General features: G+C 42.7%; 1 protein-coding gene across 2 annotated transcripts in view; it reads right to left on the bottom strand.

Moving 5' to 3' along the window:
• PTER (phosphotriesterase related) overlaps positions 1–19,443 on the bottom strand; it is a 77,259-nt gene that overhangs the window by 28,382 nt on the left and 29,434 nt on the right. For both annotated transcript variants that reach the window (XM_008268303.5, XM_008268304.5), the window contains exons 2-3: positions 6,418–6,875; positions 4,849–5,114 (exon numbers count right to left, since the gene is read on the bottom strand). In XM_008268303.5, coding sequence (XP_008266525.1) covers positions 4,849–5,114; positions 6,418–6,849 — 698 coding nt within the window. In that variant the 5' untranslated portion in view covers positions 6,850–6,875. The remainder of the gene's footprint in view (positions 1–4,848; positions 5,115–6,417; positions 6,876–19,443) is intronic.

Here is a 19,443-nt window from a genome sequence, read left to right as displayed (position 1 = left end):
TGCAATAAAGCTGGAAATCAATAACTCAAGAATCTATATATCACATGCAAACACATGGAGAATGAACAACATGTTTCTGAATGAACAGTGAGTGGGTCATAGAAGATATCAACAGAGAAATCAAAAAATTTCTGGAAACAAATGAAGATGGCAATACAACATACCAAAATTTGTGGGATACAAAATTAACAAATGGGATTACATCAAATTGAGAAGCTTCTGTACAGCAAAAGAAAAAGTGAAAGTGAAGAGGCAACCAACAGAATGGGTGAAATTATTTGCAAATGATACAACTGATAAAGGATTCATAGCCAGAATCTACAAAGAGATAAAGAAGCAGAGGGAGGACCTTTCCCTCTGTCTCTCCCTGTCACTGTCTGTGACTCTACCTCCCAAATAAATAAATAAATCTTAAAAAAAATAAGAAAATCCACAACAACAAAATAAACAACCCACTTAATAGATGGGCCAAGGACTTAAACAGATGTTTTTCAAAAGAGGATATCCAAACGGCTAACAGACACATGGAAAAATGTTCAGGATCACTAGCTGTCAGGGAGATGCAAATCAAAACCACAATGAGGTTTCACCTCACCCCAGTTAGAATGGCTTTCACACAGAAATCCACAAACAACAAATGTTGGTGAGGATGTGGGGAAAAAGGTACCCTAATCCACTGTTGGTGGGAATGCAAACTGGTAAAACCACTATGGAAGACAGTTTGGAGATTCCTCAGAAATCTGAACATAGTCCTACCATATGACCCAGCAATCCCACTCCTTGGAATTGATCCAAAGGAAATGAAATCAGTAAACAAAACAGCTATCTGTACCTCCATGTTTATTGCAGCTCAATTCACAATAGTTTTGACATGGAATCAACCTAAATGCCCACCAACCAAAGACTGGATAAAGAAATTATGGGATATGTATATTATGGAATATTACACAGTGGTTAAAAAAATGAAATCCGGTCATTTGCAACAAAATGGATCAATCTAGAAAACTTCATGCATAGTGAAATAAGCCAGTCCCAAAGGGGCCTATACTATATGTTCTCCCTGATCTGTGAGAACTAATAGCCCACCTAAAATGAAAGCTGTAAAAGTGAAATTGACACTTTGAGAAACAATGACTTGAACAGCCTTTGTCTTGACTGTTGAGGAAAATATTTTTATATTTTTTCATTTTTTATTTTTTATTTTCTCTTCTCATACTACATGTTGAACTATTTACTTAACAGAGTTAATCATATGTATATAAAGTCAATTAAAATAGATCTTAGTAAAAAATAAGGAGGAATAAGAGAGGGATGAAGAAGTTTTAACTATAAAGCTGTATAGTTCTACATACAGTCCTATGGAATTACTTATAAGAGTACACTTTAAAAAACTTGTCATGGGACTTCAAATCCCATTAAAATTGCTGGTAAAAATGCCATCTTAATTGATAAAGTATCATATTAAGTGTTAAAGTCAACATATAGACAGGATTAAGTCTTTTTTTAAATTTTTTATTTTTTGACAGGCAGAGTGGACAGTGAGAGAGAGACAGAGAGAAAGGTCTTCCTTTGCCATTGGTTCACCCTCTAATGGCTGCCGCGGCTGGTGCACTGCGGCTGGCGCACTGCGCTGATCCAAAGCCAGGAGCCAGGTGCTTTTCCTGGTCTCCCATGGGGTGCAGGGCCCAAGCACTTGGGCCATCCTCCACTGCACTCCCTGGCCACAGCAGAGAGCTGTCCTGGAAGAGGGGCAACCGGGACAGAATCCGGCGCCCCGACCAGGACTAGAACCCGGTGTGCCGGCGCCGCAAGGTGGAGGATTAGCCTATTGAGCCGCAGCGCCAGCCAGGATTAAGTCTTAAAGAGATCATATAAATAGCATCAAGTGCCTGGTAATAATAATAGACAGAATTAAAAAGGAGGGAATATCCAACATGGGAAGCAGTTCACACAACAGACTCATAGAATGACAATCACTTTTAGTAATAGTCTGACCTCAGAATTAGCCCTTAAGGCATTCAGATCTGGCTGAAAAGCCCATGAGAGCATTTCAGGCATGGAAAACCAAGACACTGTGGCAAAAAATATCCTACATGAAGGATCTCTGTGAGTGAGACTGAAATGGAAAAAGGGGCCATCAAAGAAGGATGTACTTTTCTCTGAAGGGAGGAGAGAACTTCCATTTTGCTTATGGCCTTGTCTAAAGACTGATGGAGTTTGTGGTCACAAAAGGCTTTCATAGCCTTGGCAGTGCATGGCAAGAGCCTCAGGTGATTACTGACATCATAAATTAGAGTGTTAATCGTTAAATTAACAACAAGGGTCACTGTGAACTTACTCCTCATGTAGAACCTTGTCCTTAATGAGTTGTACTATGAGAATTAACTGCAAAACGTGTTCTCAAACAGTACTTTTTTTTTTGACAGGCAGAGTCAGACAGTGAGAGAGAGAGAGAGAAAGACAGAGAGAAAAGTCTTCCTTCTGTTGGTTCACCCCCCAAATGGCTGTTACAGCTGGTGCATTGCGCCAATCCGAAGCCAGGTGCTTCCTCCTGGTCTCCCATGCAGGTGCAGGGCCCAAGCACTTGGGCCATCCTCCACTGCATTCCCAGGCCATAGCAGAGAGCTGGCCTGGAAGAGGAGCAACTGGGATAGAATCCAGCGCCTCAACTGGGACTAGAACCTGGGGTACCTGCGCCGCAGGCGGAGAATTAGCCAAGTGAGCCATGACGCCGATCTCAAACAGTAATTTGTATGTTTATGTGTGTCTGTGTGGGTGCAAACTGTTGAAATATTTACTTAGTATAGAGTTGGTCTTCTGCATATAAAGTTAATTAAAAACAAATATTAATGAAGAATGGGATGAGAGAGGGAGTAGGAGGTGGGATAGGAGGGTGGATATGGAGGGAAGAATGACTATATTCCTAAAGTTGTACCTATGAAATTTGCATTCATTAAATAAAAGCTTTAGAAAGATAAATAAATTAAATAGGCCGGCGCCACAGCTCAATAGGCTAATCCTCCGCCTTGCGGCGCCGGCACACTAGGTTCTAGTCCCAGTAGGGGCTCCGGATTCTGTCCCGGTTGCTCCTCTTCCAGGCCAGCTCTCTGCTATGGCCCAGGAGTGCAGTGGAGGATGGCCCAAGTGCTTGGGCCCTGCACCCGCATGGGAGACCAGGAGAAGCACCTGGCTCCTGGTTTCGGATCAGCATGGTGTGCTGGTCACAGTGGCCATTGTGGGGTGAACCAACGGCAAAGGAAGACCTTTCTTTCTGTCTCTTTCTCTCTCTCACTGTCCACTCTGCCTGTCAAAAAAAAATTAACTAAGTAGATGCATTTTGTCAATATATTCTGTAGGATTATTAGTTTATTAAATAGAAAAATGATGATCAGGATTTATCAAGCTGTTAATATAGCTTTTATTTCCAAAAAGTGCAAGATTGAAGCAATCATAGGGGCTGGCATTGTGGCACAGCAGGCTAAGCCATCGCTTGTCCTGCTCTTAGCCCATATTACAGCGGGGCTCAAGTCCTAGCTGGTCAATTTCTGATCCTCTTCCTGTTCATGCACCTAGGAAAGCAGTAGTGGATGACCCAAGTACTTGGGCCCCTGCATTCCACATGGGAAACTTACATGGAGTTTCTGGCTCCAGTTTGGCCCAGTCCCCAGCTTAATAATGGCCACCTGAGGAGTAAAATCAGCAGATGGGAGATCTCTGTCTCTCCCTCTCTTTCTGTTACTATGCCTTTCAAATAAATACATAAACAAATATCTTTAAAAAGAGAATATGTTGCTTGTCTCACTGATAGGGTATTAACCATCTAATAAATTCAGTCTAAAGGCTTATTGTGGCTAGCCTTAGCAACATGGTTAGGCTTGTTCATAGCATTACTAGCAGTTAATATCTATTCATATAGTCAATTGTTTTGCTGGCCAGTATGTATCTAATATAGTACAGAAGGGGTTGAATGGTAGATACCAAAAATATGTCTGTGTTCTGGTGCTTGAAATCTCTGGAAGTGACATTATTTGGGAAAGGAGTTTTTGAAGATTTAATTAATTTAAAGATCTTGAGATGAGACCATTATGGATTTTTTGGGTGGGTCCTAAATCCAACGATAAATGTCCTTATAAGAAACAGAAGAGAGTACAGAGACAGACAGGAGGCAGAGGTGTGAACTGTAGTTATGCAGCCACAAGCCAAGGAATGCCTGGAGCTAACAGAAAATGGAAGAGACAAAGATTCTCCTCTACTGCTTTCGGAGGAGGAAGGATTCCACCAACACCTTGATTCCCGTCTCTAGAACTGTGAGAAAACATTTTCTGATTTTAGGGCACCCAGTTTATTATAGCATCCATAGGAAACCAATACATTATACCACCAAACAAATGCTATACTGATTACTATTATTTTTTATAATTGTATTTCCCCATATTCAGATTACTCCAACCACATAAGGTGACACAAACGTGAACACTTGTATTTGTGGTTTTCTCCTCCAGATGAAACCTTTGAGTTTATATTTGTAGATAAATTTATCACTCCAACTACTGGCAAGCACTAAGTGGAATTGGCAGCTACTTGGATAGCCAGACCATGACACATAGAAGTGCAGTAGACAGTGACCTCTACTGTAAGTAGTTACAGAGGACTAAGGAAATTATAGGAAATGAGTTATGCAATATCTGACACAGTCAGGATACAAAAATGACTTTTATTAATGTTAATGGTAAACATGTATGAGTACTGTCTTTAGTGGTTTTCTCTACATGGTTTGTATTTCATTGATCTGATCAATGATGATATTTGAATTTAACGCATGCACTAATGACACGGTAGCTTGCTTACCTATCAAGGTGTGACATAACTGATTTGGAAATGTCTGCACCTGCTTCTTGTAAGACTCGAATAATCTGAAACGGTGCACGTGGATTCCTCCCAGGATGGATAATAACAGGACAGCCAAGCTGAGACTGGGCATGAGCTGTTGCCTGAAGGACCTTCTTCTCACTCTCAGTCAAAGGCCAGGAGCAACCAATTTCTCCAATGACACCACACTTGATATCGGTTCCATCAGCTCCATGGAGAATTTCATTAATAAGGACATCAGTAAGCTAAGGAAGCGTAAGAATGAACATAGTTTTTGGATTGTGAAATTTATCAAAATAGATTCACCACACTGTATGAATGAAGTTATTTAGTCACACATTTTTTAAAAATGTAGTCAACATTCATTCACTGTTCAATGGCCAATGACAAAGGCATTTTGTTGGCCGAATTGCCAATTTAAGAAGGCATTATAAATCTAAGATTCTACAATACCTTACTGTGGTTATTAACAATAAATTCACACTTTAGGAAGCTGTAGGGTGATTTAATGAGAATGCATTCAGATTGAGGAGAAAATAAAAAGACCTATGATTTAACCTGAGGAGCAGCATCTAAAATACAGACAGTGGTGCCACTGAATCAAGTAATTCTTCATGTCTCTTATTTATTCAGTCCTCTATCCTGTACAACATAGAAATTTCACAGCACATAATACTAAAATTACACATTTGGGTTCACATGTATATTTACTGCCTAAAGTAGTTGGGCGAATGTATAATCCCAGTTTTCAGTGTTAGTCTTCAAATAGCATAAATATATTTTAAAAATAAAGCCTTGCTTAGAAAATAATGTAGATAAGTTTTGGAAATACAAAGTATTTTAAGGATTAACTGATCCTTTGCAAAGACTGCGGGTGACATTTTAAGTCTGTCAAACAGGCAATGGAAGACAGGTATGAATATCCACAAGTCTCAGCAAACAGGTATAGACATATGCGTATGTGTTTAGAAAGACAGATCTTGCCTGTGTAAAAAAGCTTTACCTCTTATTCTTTCTTTGTGTCCCTGCAAGATTCACTTTGTTCTGCCCATTCCTGCTGAAGATCACATTTTGACAAAAAAAAACGGGGAATGAATTTTCTTCCATCTCTCTTGTTTTGCAAAAAGAAAACAGATTTGCAAATGTGCCAAGCCTCTGCCTGCCAAGTTTCACCCTACAGTGAATTTTTATTGCTGGTTATTATAAAATCCAGGGGGAGGGGATAGGAAATTGAGGTTGTATGACCACAGCTTATGCTGGAAAACAGACTGTGGCACCACTGCTGAGCCCTGATCCCTATATGCCAATCTAGGTATGAACACACTGGGCTTTTCAACGGCCAGGGCCTTAAGACCCTCTTCCTCAACACTCCTTTCTTGATGAACTGAAATGCTGCTAATTCGGGTCCCAACCGGCAGATATCTTAGCTAGTAAATTTCTGAACGAATTCCTGTTGCAGTCCAGCTACCTGGGAGTCAATGGCATAACTGAATTTCTGGTTGCTGCAATTATCCACACGCACTGTTAGAGTGTAGCAGGGCTTTTTACCTGCTCCACCGACATGGCTCTGGTCTCTGGGGAGTGAGTGGCGTCTATGTAAAACCCGGCTCCAGCGATGATGTGGACGCCAGTTTCCGCCGCAAGCTGCTGGAGTGTCCGCACGTCCCGGCCGATGCCGCAGGTTGTATTCTCCACCACGGCCCCTCCACCCTGGGCTTTAAAATGCAGTAGCTCTTCCCTCACAGCCGCTGTCTCCTCCTTCAACTGCAGGTTCTCCTTATGAGAATAAGGGTTTTTCTGAATCCAGAACAGGTTTTTCATCATGATAGGTTCCTTAGAGGTAGCCTCATGGCATGTCGGAGGCGGGTAGTAAGCGCAGTCAAAGGTCATGGTCAGATGTTCGTGGGTCAGGGTGCGGCCCAGCTGGCTCGGCTCAACAAGGCCCAGGACTGTTTGGGCTTTCCCACTTAAGGAGGACATTCCTGAGAGCACCACCAGGAGATACTCTGAAAAGAAAAAGAGAGTTTCCTGGGAAAAAGAAAACTATAACCAGAAGAAAAAAAAAACACTTTAATTCTGTTCATTTATGTGAGAGCAAGAGAGAGACAGAGAAAGAGAGACTCCGATTTGCTGCCTCACTTCCCAAATGCCTACACTGGCCGAGTCTGGGCTGGGCCAACGCTGGGAGTGAGAACTTAATCCAGATCTCCCACCAGGATGGCAGGAACTCAATCATTGTCTCCCAGGGTCTCCCTTAGCAGGAAGCTGGAGGCCAGAGCCAGAGCGGGGCTTCAAACTCAGGCACCCACAGTGGGACAGGCCATCTCTGCTGCCAGGTGAAACTCCCACTTCTATAGTCAGAAGATTCAGCACACACATAAATTCTGTCTATACTCGGGAGGAGGGAGGCTGTGGACGTATCCCTGTGTGAGAAAGTAACTCGGTGAAGGTGGAGACATGACCTCGCTCACCATCCTGCCAGAGGCAGTCTCTCCTCACCACAGCTCCAAGTGACATGCCTGGTGGTAAATGTTCCCTGCCCCTTCCGGTTACAGCTATGCTTTCTTGGATAATTCAACAATAATTTTCTCTCTAAACAAAGTTTCATAGTCAATAACTTACATCAAAACTAGCCATATTGGGGGGGGGGGGAATCACTATGTTCCTACATTTGAATACCTTAAATAAAAGGTTTCTAGGTAAAAAAAAAAAGAAGAATAATAAATATGTGTGTTTGGCAAGCTCACAAGATTACAAAGAAAGAGGAAACAAACTCAGAGAGGTTAAGTAACTTGCTGAAGTCACACAGTGAGCAGTGGCGCTAGGATTTGGACACCCAGCAGTATGGCTGCATGATCCACACTCTTCACTACTATATCAACTACAATTTATTTTTCAGCTTAAGGGCATTTTTATGTATACTACTATATTGATCAATAAATAAGCAGACCTAAAAAAAAACCTAGCCATATGCCAATACAATTTCATTTGTCATTTTTAGCTAAATTAAATACACTAAGACTACTGATTATTTCACTATTCATGCACTAAGTGAGCAACTTCTGTTTAAAGTCCACCAAATGCCAGACACTGGAGCTCTAAAGAAAGTGAAATACATCTCTGAAGTATTTTTTTTTTAAGATTTTGTTTACTTATTTGAGAAGTAGAGTTACAGGCAGAAAGAGAGAGAGAGAGAGAGAGAGAGAGAGAGAGGTCCTCCTTCCACTGGTTCACTCCATAATGGCCACAACAGCCGGAGTTGGGCTGATCCGAAGTCAGGAGCCAAGAGCTTCTTCCTGGTCTCCCAAGCAGATGGAGTAGCCCAAGCACTTGGGCCGTCTTCCATTGCTTTCCTAGGCCACAGCAGAGAGCTGGAACAGAAGTGGAGCAGCCCGGACTGGAACTTGAGCGTATTGAATGCCGGTGCCTCAGGCAGAGACTTAACCTACTACCCACAGCCCTGGCCCTCTCTGATATAATTGATTTGATTATACACATTATGCCCCAAAAAGCACCTTGGGTGGTATACCTTGGTTTCTAAGAAAAAAAAAAGCCCAGGGGGAGCAATAATGCAAAAACAAACAAAAAAACCTACCCTTTCCACTCTAGATGTATTTTGTTGTCTAGGGCACAGAGTCAAAAGCGCTTAAAAGCAAAAATTCTTAGGAATAATGAAAGTGACAATGATTTATTGAACTTGAAATCTGCTGTCTCTAAAAAGAGCAAAGCCATCTTTATCCTCTGTATACCTTCATCTGTAACACAAATCAAGTATTCACTGTTTCTAACCGTGACAGCAAGAACCCCAGTTCCAGTGATTTCATTTAAAAGCACATTTCCTCAATGAAGGGATGTGGCTTGTAGAGAAAAAGGCACTGCTGCGAGTGGTGAAGATGGATACCTACAGGAAAACCACAGTCAGGGGAGAGTGCCACATGGAGCAGAGAGCAGACCATTTCAGAGGGGGGCTGAGCATAGGACACCGTCCTCCAGCGCCCTCAAATCGCCGCTGCACAAGACATTGTGAGATCATTGTTTCTCTCCACTTCCTTGGAAGGCCTTCCCCAACCATCTGACCATCAGCTTTCTCATCTATGTAGTAGAATAACCATGCATGTTTCCTAGGCTGTCCTAAGAATTAAAGAGGCTGGCATTGTGGTGTAGCGGGTAAAACCACTGTGTGTGATGTCAGCATCTCCCATGGGTGCCGCTTCGAGTCCCGGCTGCTCCATTCCCATTCCAGCTCCCAGCTAATGGGCTGGGAAAGCAGCAGAGGATGGCCCAAGTGCTTGAGCCCTTGCCACCCACCTGGGAGATCCAGATGACGCTCTTGGCTCCTGGCTTCTGACTTCAGCCTGGCTCTTCTGTGGAATGAACCAGTGGATAGAAGATCTCTTTGACTCTGTCTTTCCTCTTTATAATAAATAATCAATTTCAAATAAATAAATCTTTTACAAGTAATTTAATTAAATGAGATACTACAGAGGAAAAAAATACCTATGCACATGTTTGGCGCATAGATGATATTTGGCAAATAGTAGCTTTGTTATGCGAGTTCTGAGAACTATTATGTATTTCTTAGGCTGATTTTTTTTTTTTTTTTTTTTTTTTTTTTTTTTTGTAGAGGAAGTGGTTGATTAGAGGGGCAATGCCTTGAGGGAGTGATTGGAAAACTTGCCATGGGTACAGCACACACATAGGGAGGGGTGAAACTAAAGTCAGAGGTGAGAGGAAAGGGGCTACAGAGGTACAGGCTGACTCATGTCCAGTCTCTGCAACCATCCTGAGTGCAGGTATTTGGGCTACATGGGCCCACGATACACAGATGGTGGCTTTAACTTTCTGACAAAGAACTTTGGGTCTTGCAGCTAACAACACCGTTCACTTTTGTTGGCTACTGCTCTACTGCCAGCCAAACTTCCAACAGCCAGGCAGCTGCCGGCATGGCCGTCAGAAAGAGGGATGGACCCTGATCAGTCACACACTGCTGCCAGTCACAGTCCAGAGCCATGAGCACCACTGATGGTGGCCGGGGCCTCACTGCTCAGGGCCTGACTCCTCGTTACTGAGAGCAAGGAGAGCAGTTTATTGCCTCAGTTGACGAAATCACTGCACCACTCATGATGGATTCAACCTTCCATATGGGTTCGTTTGCTCTTTCTTCCTGCCGGCTGATGATCTTACAGACGTGCCCCAGAGAGTCACAGAGAGGCACAAAGAGGGATGTGCTGCTAAAGCACTATCACTTTTACTACCAAAGTACCGAACTGCATATTTAATTGATGTCTGTTTGAAAGAGCAATGTTGGTATGTTTCGAGCTCACAAGCTGTGAGTCTTTGTTAAAAAAAAAAAAAAAAAGAAACATCACTTAAGAAATGTCATCCCTTCTGGGAAATCCCTCCAGAGCTCTCAGGCGAGCTGGTTAGCGCTTCCTATGATCACACACGATGTAACTCACACTCAAAGGATAAGAAAAGATTAGAGAACACATTGTAGCCAACACTGCTCTAAGCTGGAATATGTCTTTGAGTGGGGTGAAGTATGTGTCTGGCATTCACGGTTCCCTCGCTAGGGAATCCCTTTTGGCCTGCGTTGAACATGAAAGTTGCTCTCTTCTCAACACACAGGCCAGGGGCCATTTGTAGTCTCTCCCTGGAGCAATGAGAGGTCACAGAACAAGGAAGGAAGTAAAGAACAGTGACAGTGGCAGGGCACAGCTGTGCAGACAGGGGTGCCCACCAACAAAATAATAGGCTTCAGGGCTTTCCCACGGCCATTGGAAGCTTCAGCATTGCTCAGACCTGCACAGAAGCTAGTGGGAAAGGGAGCTGGGGCTACCGATGTGCTTGCTGGATCCTCTGCTCTGCTTTAATGTGAAATTCAAACAGTCTGAGAGCCAGCAGAGAGCCTGCAATCACTACCACGGTCTGGCCAAAGGAAAACCTCTTCTAATCCCGATGGGTCTAGAATACAAAATGAACACAAGGCTTTAAAGGCAAAACAAACACACGAAATCAGAGAAGAGTGCCATGGCACAGCTGGAATAGAATAAGGAGGATTTGTCTATTTTTCTATCTTAAATTTTATTTAAGAGGCGCGCATGCACACACACACACACACACAGGGAAAGAGAAAGAGCGCGCTCCCACCTGCTGGCTCACTACCCCAGTATGCTGGCGATGGCCAGGTCTGGGCTGGCAGTCAAGAGCTCAATTCAGGTCTCCCATGCAGGTGTTAGGAACCCAACTGCTTGAGCCATCACTTGCTGCCTCCCAGGGGCTACACTGGCAGGAAAATGAAATCAGAAGCCAAGGCAGAGAACCAAACTCAGATATTCTGATAGGGGACATGAGTGTCTTCACCAGTATGCTAAAATCCTGCTCTATTTTTTAAAATGTATAAATGAATTAAGTTTCAAAAATATCTAGAAAATGTGTTTAAATATGGAAGATTTTGTGAGGAGAAGGGTTTGGAGACAATTTTCATTTGGGTATCATTTTCAAAGGCATCTCACAGTTCAAAGGGCAGGACTTGCAGAATCCTAGACATTTTACACATGAATGAGTGGTGTTTCTCACCAGTGCAATGAGCTGTCCTTACTTCATAGACTAATGCCCTTCTTCAACCCTGACCCCTGCCTTTACCTCTGCCACACCTGGCCCCAGACCTAGTTACAGTTATTACTAGTCTTGCAATGTCTTGCAACATTGAATGCAATGGTCAGATTGGCAAACTGACTTTTAGTGAACTGATTTTCAGTTCACTTCCCCAATTTCTCCCACAGCTGTGAAAAGTCTAATCCTTATCATAAAGCCCTTATTCCACTTCACTCATAGTGGAATTTGTGTCCTTCAACAAACCCTAACTGATAAAAAAAAATGGGAAGGCATTTTAGGGTTTTGTGCAAAAGAAGATATGAGCTGAACAGCCTGGCAGCCGCAGAGCGGCTCGGCTCTTGCTACAATCTCGAACAAAATCAGGCGGTGGTTGGTCTGAGATGACATCAGCGGACACGGCAAGAATGCAGAAGCAGTGAGAGGTAGAGCAGATGGAACCTTCTGGCTGGACTTGCTGACTTGCTCGTACTATAAAAGTATCCTCCAAATAAGCGGCCCAGATATATCAGCACTTTTTTATGTGTTACATCACACAGTGCAACATATAACACTGCACATAAATCTGCCATTTGATTTGTGACAAAACTATTTTTAACATGGCATAATATTTCTTAGAGCTTGTTTGAATTCTTCCACCAGGTGAATGAAGGTTCAAACGTGTGGCCTGTCCTCTCGCCCCTAGCATGGGTCTGGTCACCATACAACAGTGACACTGGGAGTCCCTCCTGGTACACAGCCACCATCTCTCCACTTTCCTAGATATTTATGGTAGACACATTTTTACCACGTCGATTTATAACTTTTAATATTAAACACTGTCAAAAAATCAATAGCCATGTCTGAATAAAGATAAAGAAATTTAGCAACTTCAGGACACAGAGCAATAATGGGACCTAGCGAGTTCTTCAAACGGTGACATAAATAAAACAAAACTGCCCTGAGACACCAGTGAGTAGCTTGTACTTTATACTCAGAGGAATATGGTGGTTTTTCACTTCTCCCTTCCCCCAATATTTGATGAAGAAAAGGAGATACCATCTGAGGACATTTCCAAACAACCAGTATGAAGGCTGGCAGAATGTACCAGAAGTGACATATCTGGAGAAAATGTCCACGTGGAAGAGATCCCTTTCTCTGGGTCAGCTCAGGCTCTTCCTGTTCTGCAGCCCTTGATGTGAACAGCACCTCTTCCAGACTGATGGGTCAATTCATTCAAGTAGTTATCAAAGCCTGTAAACACATCAGGCTGAGCGATTGAAGGGGTCCAGCTAATGGCATAACTGACTCTTCAGTTCAGTCCAACATGGGCCATCCAGTTACCCTTCAAGCCAGATACTTTACATACTTGGTAACTAGTGCTAGTGGCTTCTTGAATATTTTTTTCAAAAAGACGTCTTTTATTTATTTGAAAGGCAGAGTTAAGAGAGGCAGAGGCACAGAGACAGACAGAGAGAGAGAGAGGGAGAGAGAGAGAGAGAGAGAGAGAGAATCTTCCATTTCCTGGTTCACTCCCCAAATGGCTGCAATGGCAAGGGCTGGGCTGGGCTGGGCTCAATCGAGGAGCCAGGAGCTTCTTCTGGGTCTCCCACCATGGGTGGCAGGGGCCCAAGCACTTAGACCATCTTCAGCTGTTTTCCCAGGCACATTAGCAGGGATCTGGATTGGAAGTGGAACAGCTGGGACTCAAACCAGCACCCATATGGGATGCTGGCACTGCAAGCTGTGACTTAACCTATTATGCCACAATGCTGGCCCCTTGTTTTAAAGTTTATATATTTATTTTTATTTGAAAGGCAGAGAGAGAGAGAGAGAGAGAGAGAGAGATACAGACAGACATAGACAGAAAGAGGAGGGGGTGGGGAGAGAGAGAGAGAGAGAGAGAGAGAGAATGAATGAATTTGTCTTCCAACTACTGGCTCACTCCCCAAATGCCCACAACAGCCAGGGCTGAGCCAGGTGGAAGCCAGGAGTGCAGAATTCAGTCTGGGTCTCCCATGTGTTTGAGAAGGACTCAACACTTGAGCTATCTCTTGAGCCATCACCTGCTGCTTCCCAGGTATACATCAGGAGGATGCTGGAATGGAGAGTGGAGCTGGGACTCAAACCCACGCACTCCAACATGGGATGTGGGCATTCCAGGCAGAATCTTAACTGCTGTGCTTAATGTTCAGCCCTGGCTTCTTGTTTAGTCAAGTGACTGAAAACACAGTCTGGTTTAAAAAGAAAAACAGAAACAATAACTGGGAGGAAGAGAGGTAGTGGAAAGGGAGTGGAGAGAGAGAAAGAAAATAATATTTCCACTCAGATAAAAATTCAACATTACTCTCTACTTATAGTAATATCCTAGAGTTGGGACAAGTGCAATATTACTGCCAAAACACTGTATGAATAATTTACCTTTATGTTTTTCTTAATTGGAAAAACAGATCTCATCTTAGCCCTTCTCATTCTCAGAAGAAATTTCCACACTGAATAACTGAGAATGCTGGATATAAATCTTTTGAGTTCACTCTAACATAGCTCAGATAGTCCTAAGAGTAAAACTGGATACAACACTCATGACTTCTTTTTCTTCACAAAGAACTCTTCACATTGAAGTTAGTTCCCAGCCTTTAAAAAGATGGGTTCCTAGCAATAGGTTGTGTCCTAGAGATAGTAATATTTTCAGCAAATTGTAAACCTGGTCCTTTCAAATTGTCATCATTTAAGGAGCTTAACATTTGTGTTACCATTTTTTGAAGATTTCATGTATTCGTTTGAAAGTCAGAGTTACAGAGAAAGAGGGAGAGACAGATATCTTCCATCTTCTGGTTCACTCCCCAGAGCCACAACAGCCAGGGCAGGGCCAAGCCAAAGTCAGGTGCCAGGAGCTTCATCCAGGTCTCCCACATGGGTTGAGGGGCCCAAACACCTGAGCCATCCTCAATGCTTTTTCCAGGCCATTAGCAGAGAGCTGGATTGGAAATGGAGCAGATGGGACATGAACTGGCACCCATACGGGGTGCCAGTGTCGCAACATTGTAAAGATATCATCTATGCCACAACATTGGCCCCAAAACTTGTGTTACTTTTAATTTTTGCCCAATACAACTTCATGTTTTCAGCATGCAAAATATTCATCATTCTCACATGACTGCACGTAGGAGATTGCTCTTGAGATGACCAGATCTAGTTGGAAGAACAATGAGTTCATGGGGCCAGCGTTGCTGCACAACAGTTTAAGCTGCTGCCTGCAGTGCTGGCATCTCATACCAGAGCGCCAGTTTGAGTCCTGGCTGGTATAGCTTCCTGCTAACATGCACAGAAAGGCAGAAGAAGATGGCTTAAGTTATTGGGTCCCTGCCACCCATGTGAGAGACCTGGATGGAGTTGTAGGCTCCTGGGTTTAGTCTGGTCCAGCCCTGTCCATTGTAACCATTTGGGGAGTAAACCAGCAGATGGAAGATCTCTTTCTCTCTCTTTCACTGTTGTCTTTCAAATAAACAAAATAAATCTTCAAAGAACAACAGCAACAAAAGAACAATTGGATTCTGAGTCCAAGGTTCTTGGCTCCTGTTGTCCAAAGTCATACAAACAGCCGTGTCTCTGAGATTCTTCCTCTCTATGAAATGGAGAGTTTGGACCAGATAACCTCCCCATTGACAGACCTGCTTCCATGATATCCTTGAACTTGAAACGGGTATTTTTGGCCTTCCATATAGATCATCAACTATCAGTGAAGGCTGTTCTTTAAAAATAGGGTTTAAAATGTGTGTTTCATATCCACGTTCAGATACACATATACATACACATATACATATACTTATACATATACATGAATGAATGTGTGAAAGGGTGAATTTGTTTCCCTTCTTTTAAAATTTAAGGGAGACCCTCAGGAGGGATGGATGGTTTGAAAGAACATGGAATCTGGTGTCTTGGCTCCCATGCTTCCTACATGTATGATCGTAGAAAATTTTAAAGTATCTATTGAGTCAGTTTCCTAACCAGAAAACTGAAGTATTATTACCTGCCCCACCGACTGCAGGAGATTTGAAATGGAAAGCAAATAAGACAATACCTATCAGCTCTTCTTAAATTATAAATGACCATACAAATGTTTAGAATTACTATAAACCAAACTTGGCATTATTTTCCAAATATTTGCTTAGTATCCTAAGGCAAATGAACCCAAACCTGCTCTTTTTGAAAAAAAAAAAAAAAAGGTAACAATAGGGGTCTGAAGTTCATGAACCAAACTGAAGCTCTAATTTGCTTATAAATGAGTTCCTTCATTTGGGCAAGTGATTGTTAGAAGGAGATTGACTGTTGCGATTGACATCAGAACTCATTAGGCTTTGGAAATGACCCACCAAAGTGGTTACATCTGCAGGAGGCCCTCGTTATCCATGGATAACTGGATCTGAAAATGCCTTTTTAAATGAACGTGCTTAATAGTGTGTTAGTCTCCATGGATGGCCCCAGTAAACACTCTCTCCCAAATTCACAGCCTGCGTAGCCCCCTTCCTGCTGATAGAGTGGCCTGTCACTCACTTCAACCCAAAGAACATGGCAGAAGTCAGGTAGCACCAGTTTGGAACCTAAATCTTTATAACAGCTTTTGTGATTTGGGGAACCCTGAGCTGTGGTGGAGAGAATTTAAAATGACACATACACACACACACACACACACACACACACACACACCTTGAGCCTAAATGGAGAGAGACAAAGAGAGAGACAGAGGGAGGAGCCAGCCCAGGATCTTCACAGAGCTCAGCCTTCTATCTGACCCTGTGAAGACACCAGACAAGTGAGTGAGTCATCCTGGATGTTCTAATCCAGCCAATATTCCAAAAGACCCAGATAAAGGCCAACCCAGCAGAAACTGGCTAACTCACTGAACTGTAGGAGACGATTAAATAGCGGTTGCTTGAAATCTCTGGTTTAGAGGAGGCACTGGAGACTGAATGCTTATGTTGCTCCCAAATTCATACATTGAAATCCTAATCCCCCGTGATGGTATTAGGAGGAGGGGCCTTCCAGAAGTGGCTGTAAGATTGCAAGAGATTGGTCCCCTCATGAAAGAGACCCCAGAGAACTCCCTTACTCCTTCCACTACAAGAAGACAAAGTGAGAATACAGACAGCCATGTACCATCCAGGAAGTGGGCCCTCAGCAGTCGTCAAATCTGCCAGGGCTTTGACCTTGGACTTACAGCTTCAAAACTGTAAGACAGAAGCGTCTGTTGTTTGAGTCACCCAGTCTGTGGTATTAGCCTGCACAGACTAACACAGGTGATCTGTTACAAAGCAATAGATAACCAGGTCGGCGCCGCGGCTCACTAGGCTAATCCTCTGCCTGTGGCACCGGCACCCTGGGTTCTAGTCCCGGTTGGGGCGCCAGATTCTGTCCTGGTTGCTCCTCTTCCAGTCCAGCTCTCTGCTGTGGCCCAGGAGTGCAGTGGAGGATGGCCCAAGTGCTTGGGCCCTGCACCCACATGGGAGACCAGGAGGAAGCACCTGGCTCCTGGTTTTGGATTGGTGCAGTGTGCCGGCCATGGCAGCCATTTGTGGGGGGTGAACCAACGGAAGGAAGACTTTTCTCTCTCTCTCTCTCTCTCACTGTCTAACTCTGCCTGTCAAAAAAAAAAAAAAAAAAGCAATAGATAACCAAAATATATAGGGAGCAATATTTTTAAAAGGGCTTGATAAATATTTTAAATTAGAAGAGTAAAAACATTTCAAAATAAGTCATAATTCTAAATACATCCTGATTCTTAGAACAAAAGAATTAATTGTTGGACTTTCTTAATTGTTTTCTTATGTGATATGACATCTTTTACTTGACATTTTAAAAATATTTATTTTGAATGTCAGGATTATAGAGAGGGAAAGAAAGAGAGAGGGAGAGAAAGAGAGAGAAGCAGAGAGTCAGGATTAGAGAGAGAGAGAGAGAGAGAGAGAGAAAAGCAGAGAGAGAGAAATCTCCACCTGCTGGTTCACTCTCCTGGATGGCTGCAATGGCCTGCACTGGGTCAGGAGGAAGTCAGAAGCCTGGAACTCCATGCAGGTCTCCCACAAAGGTGGCAGGAGCCCAGGCAATTGGGCCATCTTCTGCTGCTTTCTCAGGCATATTAGCAGGGAGCTGTATCAGAAGTGGATGAGCCTGGACTTGAACCCATGCTTATATGGGTTTGCTGGCATTGCAGGTGATGGCTTAAACTATTGTGCTACAATGCCAGCCCCCAAACCAAAAGTATTATTATAAAATTAATAAAGCATAATTTTCTGTAACTCTGAAATTCCAATAAAGCTTTCCACCTTTTCTCTATTGAAGTTTGTAGTCCACTGGGCACATAACATGTATAACCATATCACAGATCCCACTGGATTATAATATTCTGCAAATAATTATTTTTTTTTCTATATACAAACATGAAGTCTGGTTAAATTTTCCCTTCTTAGTGTTATCTGTAATTGAAGAGAGCAGATACCACATGCATAAAATTCTTGAGCCTACTGACTAAACCAGAAGCATGGTGCACTTTTTCTTATAAGATAATGGAAAACTGTCCAGAAATCAAATTGCTGACCAAATACCAAATCACTAAGGTATTTACCTGGAATTACTCCTGCCGATAAGCCTGATAACATGGTGCCGGAGAAGGACGCATGATTTCAGTTTTATGTGAACAGTGCTAAATGTGAAGAAACACTTAGGTGTTGTGGTGCAGCAGGCTAAGCTGCTGCTTGGGACACGTGTATCTGTCAGACCTGGACAGAGTCACACCTCCACCTTCCAATAAGCCTGGAAGGCAGCAGAGGATGGCTCAAATACTTGAGTCCCTACCACTCACATGGGAGACCCAAATGGTGTTCCTGGCTCCTGCCTTCAGTCTAGTCTAGCTTCAGCTGCTGTAGGCCTTTGGGGAATGAACTAGTTGGCATAAGATCTCTTTTATTCTCTTTCAAATAAATACAAATGAACCAATAAACTTTAAAATGTACATATCATTTATGGAACTTAATTTACACTAGCAAAGGAAATACTAAATAACTACTTGGGACTTTTTTTTTTTCTTTTATTTTAAATTTTATTTTGTTTATTTGAAAGGTGGAGTTAGAGACAGAGAGACAGAGAGTGATCTCCCATCTGCTGGTTCACTCCCCAAATAGCCACAATAGCTGGAGTTGGGCTAGGTCAGAGTCAGGGGCCTGGAACTCAATCTGGGTCTCCCACAGGGGAGGCAAGGGCCCGAGCACTTGGGCCATCTTCTGCTGCCTTCCCAGGAGGGAGCTGGACCAGAAGTGCAATCAGTGGAGCTTACATGAGACGTCAGCTTCACAGGTGGCATCATGACTGGCGGGGCCACAGCATCGGCCCCTATTTGGGATATTTCATGAATAGAAATCTAGTTTCACACTTCAGGAAAAAGGCTTTCCATCAGAAATGGTAACTCTGTTCTTAGACATCAGTGGAAGCAGTCACACCATGGGCATCCAACAGAAAGCCTCACTTGCGAGAGAGAACAGATCTGGACACTTCATTGGCTATTTGTAAAAGTAAGCAAAATCACAGTGAGTGTGGTGATACAATGGCCCTCCTACATACAATGCCAGCAAAACTTGAAGTTTGCCCAATGTTTCTGCAAAGAAGTTTAGCAATATAAATCTTGAGACAGGTTTCTTTGCTGCTAGGAATCTGTTTTAAGGAAATATTGAAATATACAAAAAATACTTATGCATAAAGACTCCCTTTATGGTGAGCAACAAAAATAAAATATCAGAATGTTTTATAAAAGGTGGAATACTATATAACGATTAAGATTAAATTTTAATGAACATTTAATGGTGTAGGAAAATGTCCATATTATATCATACGAAAAAGCAAGATACAAAACTATTTTAAATATGATAATTTATACAGACTGTATTTACCTACAAATATGTCAAACTATACATATTAAAATGTTAT

Source organism: Oryctolagus cuniculus, chromosome 13, assembly GCF_051225735.1.
Source record: "Oryctolagus cuniculus isolate XC-2025 breed Fujian yellow rabbit chromosome 13, ASM5122573v1, whole genome shotgun sequence".
Taxonomy (NCBI): domain Eukaryota; kingdom Metazoa; phylum Chordata; class Mammalia; order Lagomorpha; family Leporidae; genus Oryctolagus; species Oryctolagus cuniculus.
This window is presented reverse-complemented; position numbering and strand designations above follow the sequence as displayed.